Source organism: Zosterops lateralis (genome assembly GCF_965231275.1).
Source record: "Zosterops lateralis genome assembly, chromosome: Z".
Taxonomy (NCBI): Eukaryota; Metazoa; Chordata; class Aves; order Passeriformes; family Zosteropidae; genus Zosterops; species Zosterops lateralis.
In genome coordinates, this window is record NC_139800.1 from 2,405,079 (window position 1) to 2,416,323 (window position 11,245).

The 11,245-nt window shown below is 45.0% G+C and overlaps 1 protein-coding gene across 1 annotated transcript in view; it reads right to left on the reverse strand.

The window, feature by feature from the left end:
* Positions 1 to 3,701, reverse strand: part of KATNAL2 (katanin catalytic subunit A1 like 2) — a gene marked incomplete at both ends in the record, with an annotated part of 28,388 nt that extends 24,687 nt beyond the window's left edge. Inside the window, one exon of the mRNA XM_083882945.1 lies at positions 3,651 to 3,701. Within this exon, the coding sequence (XP_083739071.1) occupies positions 3,651 to 3,701 (51 nt within the window). The remainder of the gene's footprint in view (positions 1 to 3,650) is intronic.
* Positions 3,702 to 11,245: the final 7,544 nt, after the last annotated feature.

The following is an 11,245-nucleotide window of genomic DNA, read 5'->3' on the forward strand; positions in this document are numbered from 1 at the left end:
CTGGCATGTCATCTTCTGCTGTTTATCCCCCTCTGTTACTTCTGCTCTCCCTAAAGCATTTTAAGTTCTAGGATAAATAGTGATGCAGTGATTGGCAGCATCTCAAATAATTTAAGTACAGACTTGCTTTGGGAGTAGGATAACATTGTGTCTGTGTGTGAGCCACCTACTTCAGGCTTGACATAGCAATGCTCTTCTGGTTGTGCTGATCAAACAGAAGGAAAAAATTAATATTTACATCCCAAAAGAGCCCCATCTAAAAACGAGAAGAGAGTTTAGACTGAGAGGTTATTTCTGTCTTTAACCTTTGTTGTGAAGAATGCAAACAGCAATGGTTGATTTTGAGAAGTCAGATGTGTGTCCAAAGAAAATTAACTAAGCTGTAATCAGTTGATCAACTCACAATGACTCGTATTAGGTTGGACCTGAAAAACAAACCCGAGGTATCTCTGGTAGCCCAGCTCTGTGAGTGTTCTATAAAACAAAGAAAAGTCGAGGATCTTTCAACATGCACCTGTTACCAGGCACAAATCTGGTGAAACAGTGGCACAGGGATCATTGCCTGACCAGTCCCACCAATCCCTTTCCTGCCATTATTTTAGCACATTATTATTTCACCATTATTTTAGCACACACTCTTTCCACGAGGCAGATGAGCCTCTGTCTGTGTCAGTGCCAGCAGCAGCTTTATCTGTTCACTTAAAAGAGCTCTTTGCCTGTCCTGAGCTCCAGTTTGTCCTCTAGGAACTGACCCACTGCACTTATGTCCACAAAAAAACCTGCCTGACACAGCCCAGGCAAATCCTAACACTGCCCAAGCCTTCTGCTGTGCTTAGAGAGGAAGTGGCAAATCTTACACAGCATGAAAAAAACAGGAGTGTTTACTAGTGCAAAGTTACTTAAAATTCAGTTTAGCTTTATAGTGATCTAGCCTTCCTGTTTAATTAGTATTTAGAATTGCAAGTTGTTTATAGCCACTGGTATTTCAATAGATGTTTAAATGTTTAAAGTTTAATAAGCTTCCATTCTTCAAAGAACAGAAAAACATATGTAATTAAATTTTCAATTACTATAGGGGATTTTGGGGTCTATGAAATTAATAAAACCTAAAGGCACTTAAATGTGATCTTGTTTCAAAAACTGAACGGTTGAGAACTTAACTAATTAGCTTCAACACTTATTGTGTTATTTTATTTAATTTGAGCTTAACAAAAGAGTGGCATATATCTCTATTTCGGAGACACTTTAAATTAAACTCTAATAGAGTTGTGCATCTTTAGGTGCAATTGTTTGTTTAGTCATTTCCACACCTTTTGTTAAAATGCATTTACATTCTAAGTCAACCAAGTCTCCTGTGTAATTTCCTGAAATTAACGGACCTACTAAAAGATTAATTTACCTCAGTAACGTTTCATTATCATTTGACCCTGTATATTCTGCACTAATATTGTTTGTTGGGATGAAAAATAAAGAGCTACAAGAGTAAGTGATCACCTGGGGAGCTTGGGAATAAGAACTATTCTGCTTTAGTGTAGTAAGCACTCTAAGGACACCCAGCTGGGGCAGTCAGGATGGGCTCAGAAAGACCCCTGAGCAGGAATTCAGACAAGAGGCAGCCAGGTGGGCTCTGCAAACACACAGGGAAAGCACTAACACACCTGCAGAGCCTTTTCCTCTTTGTCTTTGGGATCCCAGTATGCTGACAAGTATGGAATTCCTCAAATTCAAGCTGGCACCATGTGCCAGGACAAAAGAGGCATGATGGTCTTCCTCCTCCCTCCACCACCCTGTATTCCCACAACTTTCCATTCCCCACAGCCCTCTGGATATTTGCACCCTTGACAGGCTTTTCAGAAGGCTGAATGTTCAGTCCTTGTCTGGCTTTTTGAGAAACACGAGCAGAGAATGAACTGGTGAGTTTTAAACAATGTATAACTTGGCTGCCAGTGAATAGAATTTCCCAAGACAAAAAAAAAAAAAAAAAAAAAAAAAAAAAAAAAAAAAAAAAAAAAAAGAAGGGCGCTTTGCCCTCTTCTCTCTTCCAGATTATACAAGGCTGCTGCAAACAATAGAGTTGCCAAAGTTTTTCAGGGATTACAATGAGTTTTCATAATTAAAGACACACAGCAAGCTGACCATAGAACTTATGACTGGGAACAAGAAGCAAAAAATCCTCTTGGCAGCTTCAGGTGGTCCTTCAAGTCACTAATTAAAAGAAGAGGCTCTGAACTTCTCCTCCTCTGTGAAACACAAACGACACCCTCATCTCTATACCCAAAATACAGAGTGTTATCCTCAAATCTATCCTGCCAAAAGGCTGTGGAAAAGCCAGTTTACCAAAATCACATCAAACCAAATCCTGTGGCACAGCTGACAGGGAAGAGCTCTTGAGCTCCAGTTCCCAGCCCCACAGACACGTCTGCATTCAGTATCCAGCACCATCCTTGGGACAAAAGCCATGCAAACCCCCACTGGTGAGGTTAAAAATCAGGTCCCTTTTTCTCCTCCCCTCTTGTACATTGATGCTGCTTCAATACCAAACCTTCAGGCTCCATTCTCAGTGGTGGAGATCTGAATTCACTTTAGGGCTCAGAAAGAGGATCCCATTCCTAGGTAAATAGATCTATCCTACCAACATTTCCTGAGGAGAGAAAACTGAGGGTTAAGCACGAATCTCTTCTCTCGGTGATCAGTGACAGGACCCAAGGGAATTCCATGGAATTGGGTCAGGGGTTTGAGTTTTTGGCTGGATATTAGGAGAAGGTTCTTCCCTCAGAGGGTGGTCGGGCACTCAACAGGCTCCCCAAGGAGAGGTCAAAAGCTGCCAGAGCTCCAGGAGTGTTTTGACAATGCCCTAAAGGACATGGCGTGAATTTTGGGGCTGTGCTGCACAAGGCCCAGGGTAAGAACATGATAACCTTTATGAGCACCTTCCAGCTCAGAACATTTTATGACTCTAATAGAGGTTGATATAACTAACACGTAAAGTTCAGTCTCAGGACTCCTCACAAAACACCTGAAGAATCCTGTACTTTTCACTCTCAAGTGGGAAAACGGATTGGTGTATGCACGCACAGCACCCAACAAACAGCCTTATGGGAAAGGCTTTCAGCATTCCTGCAGCCTCTCTCCCTCCTGTGTAATTTAACCAGCAGATGGAAGCAAAAGAACACGTTATGAAATTCCGCAAAATCTTGCTGTTTCTGGGCTTTCTAGGGCAAGAACCACAGCATCATTGAATCACAGCATGGTTTGGGTTGAAAGTGACCTTAAGAGCATCCAGTTCCAAACCCTGCCATTGGCAGGGGCACCTTCCACTATCCCAGGATGCTCCAAGCCCTGTCCAACCCCACATGACACACTACCAGGGATGGAGCAATACAAGAAGAGTGGAGTGAAGTGTACAAGAGTGAAACAAGAACGAGTGGAGGAAGTAATATATATTGTCTCATTTGGCCGTGCCTTGTGCTCCAGAACAATTTAGAAAGGGGCTATGGAAAACCCACGGCCGCCACTGCCCATCGCGCTCAGCCCCGTTCCCGCCGCCATGACACCAACCCCCGCGCATGCGCACAGCACCCCGCCCCCGTTGACATGGCAACCGCGACGCGCAACGGCGACGCGCAGCCGCCCGCCCCGCTGATTCTCACCGCTTCCCTCGCCTGGTGCGTGGTTTTCAGCGCCTGGCAGGAGAGCTCCATGGCGGCAAGGGATGCCGCGGGGAAAGTTACTGGGAACGCCGCTGGGAATAACGCACGGAGCGCCCGGACCCGCACCCCGCCGACCCCCGTGGGGGACAGGCGCGCCCCGCCTCCCCGGCGCAGCCAATCGGAACGCCGGAAGGTGAAAGATTGACTGAAGATCTGCCCAATCACAAGTAGAGCAGCGAGGGCGGAAGGCGGCGCTGGCCAATGGGCGCCGAGCTCGCCTGGGTGGTGCGGGGTGGGGGGCGGTTGGGTGGGGGGCTCTGTCTGAGGGGATGGAGCGGTTCGGCCGCGAAACCATCCCAAACGACCCAAACCAACCCAAAACAAGCCAAACCTAACTAAAACCAACCTAAAACAAGCCAAACCTACCTAAAACAAACCTAAAACAAGCCAAACCTACCTAAACCAACCCAAAATATGCCAATCCAAGCCAAACCGAACCCGAACAATCCAAACCAACCCAAACGGTGCCAATCCAACCAAACCCCACCCCAAGCAAGCCAAATCCAGCCAAAAGAACCCAAATGTGCTCAGCCCGGTTCACTGCACTTTTAAACACGCCAAGGTCACCCTCACACGTAGCTGAGGTGCCTGAGAAAGAGCAGAGTGCAGTTTGCCCTTCACATCAAGGATGCTCCAGTGGGCATTAAAATGGAGACCATTGTGAGGGAACACAGGGCTGTGAGAATAATTTTCTTGCTGCAACCTGCTGGGGTTCAAGCTGTGAATTGTCAGAGAGGTGAATTGTGCCTGCGGGACGTGGCCCAGCTTCAGTCCAGCTGTAGGGAGAACCTGTGATCAGGCAAGACAAAACCTAAAGCTCAATCTCAGGATCTCTACCAAATCTCCTCTTTTGTGAGGAATCCTGTGCTTTTCTCGCGCAGTGGGAAGAGGAATTGGTGAACACGTGCACAGCACCTGATAACTTTCTGCAAAGCTTTTTTACTATGATTATCCCTGTTCCCAAGTCCAACAGCTGCTCGGTTCTTGGATGGGGTAATGATCAGGCTCTCACATCATGTAACACAACCTGGTCTAATGGAAGGTGCCCCTGACCACAGCAGGGGATGGAACTGGATAAGTTTTACAGTCCCTTCCAGCCCCAAACATTCTGGGATTCTATACCACACTTGCTTAGCATCTCATCCCCAAAAACATGTTTTTTCCAGACATCCAGACCTTCTTCCAAGAATACTCCTCAGTATAACCATGAATATCCCATTATGGCTTTGTCCTTTTGGTGTCACTCTTTTCCCTCTCTGGAATGTTTCCCCAGACCTTTTCTAAAACTTTCACAATCTGGTACCTGCCAACACAGGCTTCAGTGTGTGTTGACAGCTCAGGTAGTTGTGCTGCAAATGTAATAGACATTCATCCTGTCAAGGATGCAATTTAATGCACTTTTTTTTTTTTTTTAATTACATTTGTCCCATAAAACATGGAGTTTTTTCAAAGTGGATCAGATTAATGTTTCTCTAACTAACTTAGGTCCCCTCCTACTGAAAGGTGCGCTTAATTTTGTGGCCTTAATATGGTCATAAAGTAGGTAACACATTTGTTTTTCCATTATAGTGGGCTTCTTTTTTATGGCTCTGAAAGAGAAATTCCTATAATTGAAGTTAGAATTCAAGCCATCCCAAGTTTGTCACTGTTGAGAGAATAATCTGATTCAGGGCTGTGCTTGACTGGAGAGTTTTCCATGATCACTGTTAAAGGGGTAATGCTACCTTAATGTATGGTTTTGCACAGTTTTGATGGACAAAGAGATTCTTCAAATCCTTTGAGCAAAAATTGAGGGTAATTTTCACAAAAACTGTCCATAGAGGCAAATGCTCACACACAGTCAAGGAGGCTGTGTTCAAGACTGAAATCTAGGCCTATGTCAATAGAGATAATTATAAAAAATAATAAGTAAGCAACTTCATAGCAAAATTTAAATATTTTGCTGTCGGTTTTATTACCAAAATATAGGTGTATCACCATGGTATGTTAGGATGGGCAGGCAAAATCAATATTTTCTTATCAAAACTGATTAGAATATATATATATATAAATACATTAGGCTTCTAGTTTGGATTTTTCTAAACTTTAACATATCTATTGTCAATGTAGTTACATATAACTATATTCAACATGTGCCTTTGTTGCCTTTTTCCCAACTTGGAAATGAAACTCGGGATAATTTTAGTAAGGAGGTAATATAAAAGGGGATCTTTAATGAAGGCCTTCAGGAACAGTTGTGGAAAAATGTCCACAAAAGCCCCCTCCCCCAAGGGTGAGTACATTTTAATAGGTTTTAGGAAATTAGCATAGTTGATAAAAAGCACCAATTAGGAGGACACATGGTGATGCAATTCCCCCAGATCAAGCCCCTTCTGTGGATTCCCTCCTTCAGCACTAGTTGTACTTTGTCCATGAAATATGTCCCAAAGAGTTGTCCTCAGCCTTGGTTCCCAAGAAGAACCAAGACAGGATAGGGGCCTTGTACTCTCTGGGGCTTGGAGCTCTGGAATTTTTGTCTTTCTGCTTACGGAAAGGCTATGGAAGAGTAGTAGGAAAACTAGCTACTAATACAATAGGTGAGTTACAAATATACGTGTGAAGAATACAGACATAATATAAAAGAAAAAAAGACAAAACCTAAATGGCATCACCTTGACAGAAGATTATGTCCCATCCAAACTCTGTTTTGTCAAACAGCTGCATAGAAAATGCAGATACAGGGTTGGCGCTTACAATATTTCTTTCCAATAAGCAGAATCAGAGAACCACAGGATAGTTAGGGTTGGAAGGAACTTAAAGACCATCCAGTTCCAACGCCCTGCCTCGGACAGGGACACTTTCCACTAGACCAGGTTACTCCAAGCCCTGTCCATCTGAGTATCCAACCTAAAGTATTTTGTCTTAGAGCCAGAGCCCACTTTTTTTTTTTTTTTTTTTTTTTTTGTCAGGAGCATGATTAAGGGTGTCTTTCACCCTCTTTGCTTTGGCAGCTCTAGACCTCACACAAGAGGGTCGTAGACACTGTCCACCACTTAAATGTTTTTATCATTCACTTGTAATCTTACCTTAAAAACTTGATGACCGGGGGATAGGAGAGATGATGGAGAAGCTTAAGGCTGACCTAATAAAATTCCTTCCTTTTAGCACAGCACACACAAAACAAATCTACTTTCCACGGAGTCACCCCAGCCCCATCCCTACCTTCAGTTCATGTTCTTGTTAGTCTATTAGCAGCTGGTTAAGCAGCACAGGAGGGGTTTGATGAGGTATAAGGCTGATAAGAGCAATTGTTGCAATCATTCGAGCAGCTGTAGTGTGGTTTTGTTTGTTGTTTGGGACCTTTTTTGTTGTTGTTTGCTTTTTTTTGTGTGTGTGTGTGTGTGTCTTTCCTTTTTTTTTTTTTTTTTTTTTTTTTTTTTTTTTTTTTTTTCTTTTTTTTTTTTAGCTGCAGCTTTTGTGGAAGGCTGGGAGGGTTTATTTGGATGTTCAGATGTCTTTCCGAAGTTAACACAGCTGTGGGAACAGGCAGTGCTTGTATGGACATACTGTGCATAGGACTAGAAAGATTACTAGAAAAGGTTGAAACCAGATGGGTTTGTTGTTTTTTTTTCCCTAACAAGCCTCAATTCAGGGGGCAGGTTGCTTAGCACCTATAGGCTCGTTCCTTACCCTAATTAGAGCCTGCTGGGGAAGACAAAAACCCTAGCAACTAATTCTGTGACAGGAGTACGCCTTGGGGAAGGTCTCTCTCCTCCAATGGCTGCTGCTGCGTCCAGCTTTAAAACCAAGACTGAAAATTCGGAAAATGCTCAAGAGAAGAGCCTGGGACGTGGTTCAGGAGATGCAGCAGCAGGTTTAGGGAGAAGAAGGAGGAGAGGAAGAAAGGGGCATCGGAGATGGAGGTCAAAGAAGAAGTTTCAGATTCCGGAAGAATTTCTCACACTTGAGGTAGGTTTCTTAAAAGTTTGGTGGAAAGAGAAATGTTGGAGATGTTGAAATTTAGCAGAGGTGACTTGGTAGCTGTGGAGTGTAAGCCTGGAGTTGATGTGTGTGGGCAGTTGTAATAAAAGAGCAGGATTTTGAAGAACCTAGAGCAAAAGGGGAGATTAATTCTAGTTACTGGAAAAAACACAAGAGGGAGATGTGAAAGAAATTTTTGTGTGGAGATAATGGAATTGGAGAGAAAATGGCCTGTGCCGTAAGAAAAAATTGAGGAGGACCAAAAGTCTTCCTTTTTTATTGGTGCTTTTTAGGATAGAGCTCCAGAGATATGTAGTATAAAGGCTGTGAGAGGAAAGATGGAGGAAAACAACATATGATGAAGGAACACTTCAGTAAAATATTAGGGAAAGCTACTATGTAAATTCTTGTTATCTTACGCATGTGAGGTGTATAAAAATAGTGCTTGCTCTTATCCCTTCAGACATTGGGGATAAGGTGAATGGAAAGGTTGAAAGATGTGGCTACGAAGCGAGAGGTGAGTGTACACTAGAAAAGAACCGCCTGGCTCTGATGTGGGCTTGAACACTGATGTCCTTCCCGGTGTGTTTGAAAGAAGGAGCACTTGAGGGTTTGTTGAAAGAACAAAAGAAGGCTTTGGTCTGGTCATGCTTTAATGATCTAAGAGAGTCAAACCTGCAGCTTGCCCCTTTAGTCTGGAATTGAATTGGAGGGAAAAAGAAGCATTTGATGGACTTGGGAGTTGAACTCATGCAGTGGCGTGGCAGATGGCAGGTTTTATTAGCTTGTCAATTCCTGGTTTTGACTAACAGAAGAGGTTGGAAATTAATGAAGTCCTTATGTTTAAATCTTCAGGGAAAGGGGTGTACTAAGACCGAGCACAAAAGCTGCTAGCGCGGAGGACTAGGTATCTCTGTCTGTAGTGGAAAACTTGGTACATTTAAGGGTTTATCCTGGAGTAGGGAGTAAATAAAAAGGAAAGTTTCAGGAATCTGTTACAAAATTGCAACTAATTATGTTAGTCATTGAGTTCCTTGGTCTTGTAGCAGCACTAAGTGCCCAAAGCTAGGGTGTATGGCAGGGGTTAGTATCCTCTAGAAAAGCTCAGCTATTTGTTCCCAAAACTGCCTGCCAGCATCCCTCCTCACAGATCCTGCTGCTGACGTGGCCTGTCCCTCGGCCCATAAGTTACTGTTGTAGTTGCTGCTCTGGATGTGCCGATCGTGCAAAACTGGCTGCTTTTCGGTTAATATGAGCAAATATGTTTTGCATTTCAGGCCTCTTTTCTTTTCCAGTGTCTCTTCATCTTGTTTGGGTTGCATTGGCTGCTCGCCTGTTTGTTGGCCGAGTCTTTGCAATTTTTTTTTTTTTTTTTTTTATTGCAATAAATCGGTTGTTTGGTTTTACAGCCAAGTTGCTGATGAAACTGAATATTGTGAGTAGGTAATTATTGTGACTAGGTAATGATCTCTGGTTGCTTTTGAAAACAATATTCTCGGCTGCACCTTGATGTTTATTTCTGTAAATGTCTCAACATTTCCCTTGCATCAGGAAACCCATTATCCATATTTTGAAGCTTTCTGCTGGTGACATTTCCCCCTCATTTTTTATTAATAAAACGTGCTGCATCATCATTATAACACAAATTCTGAGCGCTCTTGATTGGGTGGATAAACTGGGCTGTAAAATCACAAGCTTTCTATTTAATCCTTTTCAATGGCAAACTGGAATATGTTTTATTTATTTTATTCTATAATTGGCTGGCTTGGTTGCTTTTTGTTTTTCAAAAAAAAATTTGTTTGGTTGGTTTTAAATAGTACAATTCAGTTGAAGAGTGGAATGTTAATCCTGGAAGGGAAGAAACAAGGCAGGTGTGTCCGGTTTTGGACTCTTTAGTACAGAAAAGACAAGGAGCTAATGCAGAACATCCATTGGAGGGCACAAGGATGATGAGGGGTCTGGAGCATCTCTTGTCAGCAGATAAACATCTCAAAGGCAGGTGTCCAGAGAATGGCGCTGGACTATTTTCAGTGGTGTGCAGCAACCGAATGAGGAGCATAACTGGAATGGACATAACTGAAATACAAGAAGTTTCACTTCAGCATGAGGAAGAAATTCTTTATGTCGAAGGTGGTTCTACAGCTCCGGTAGAGGTGGAGGAATCTCCCTCTGTGAGAGAATTCAAAGCCACCTGAACTTTCTGTGTGACCCTGCTTTATAAGGGGTTTGGTCTGGGTGATCTCCAGAGATCATCTTTATTTTGTGATTGTGTGATTTCCCCCAGGATCTTTTCCAGGGCCATTTGACTTCTTCACATCCCGGAGCTGCTGCAGGAGCACCGTGTAATTGGGGCCGGGATCTACGGGTGTGTGTGTGCACAGCTGGACTGGTTTTCCCTCACAATTCCCAGTCTGTGCCACCCCTGGTCGGTTTTCCCTCAGGGTTCCCGGCGAGTCTGTGCCACTCTAGTCCAGTTTCCCCTCAGGGTTCTTGGTGTGTTTCTGACACCCCTGTCCGGTTTCTCCTCAGAATTCCCGGTGTGTTTCTGCCATCCGTGGTCGGTTTCCCCTCAGAATTCCCGGTGTATTTTTTGCCACCCCGGGCCGGTTTCCCCTCAGGGTTCCTGGTGTGTTTCTGCCATCCCTGGTCGGTTTCCCTTCAAGGTTCCCGGTGTATTTCTGTCACCCCTGATCGGTTTCCCCTCAGATTCCCGGTGTGTTTCTGCCACCCCTGGCTGATTTCCCCTCAGGGTTCCCGATTTGTTTCTGCCAGCCCTGGTTGGTTTCCCCTCAGGTTTCCCGGTGTGTCTGTACCACCCTACCTCAGTTTCCCCTCGGGGTTCCCGGTGTGTCTGTACCACCCCTGGCCAGTTTCCCCCAGGGTTCCCGGTGTGTTTCTGCCACCCCTGGTCGATTTCCCCGCAGGTTTCTTGGTGTGTCTGTGCCACCCGTGGCCGGTTTCCCTTCAGAATTCCCGGTGTGTCTGTACCACTCTAGCGCAGTTTCCCCTCAGGGTTCCCGGTGTGTTTCTGCCAGCCCTGGTCGGTTTCCCCTCAGAATTCCCGGTGTATTTCTGCCACCCCTGGCCGATTTCCCCTCAGGGTTCCCGGTGTGTTTCTGCCAGCCCTGGTCGGTTTTCCCTCAGGATTCCCAGTGTGTCTGTGCCACCCCTGGCCGATTTCCCCTCAGGGTTCCCGGTGTGTTTCTGCCAGCCCTGGTCGGTTTTCCCTCAGGATTCCCAGTGTGTCTGTGCCACCCCTGGCCGATTTCCCCTCAGGGTTCCCAGTGTGTCTGTGCCACCCCTGGCCGATTTCCCCTCAGGGTTCCCGGTGTGTTTCTGCCAGCCCTGGTCGGTTTTCCCTCAGAATTCCCAGTGTGTCTGTGCGACTCTAGCCCAGTTTCCCCTCAGAATTCCCGGTGTGACTATGGCACCCCTGGTCGGTTTCTCCTCAGAATTCCCGGTGTGTTTCTGCCACCCCTAGTCGGTTTCTCCTCAGAATTCCCGGTGTGTTTCTGCCACCCCGGCCCGGTTCCCCCGAGGTCCCCCGGCCCCTCCCGCCGCCCTTCCCGCCGGAC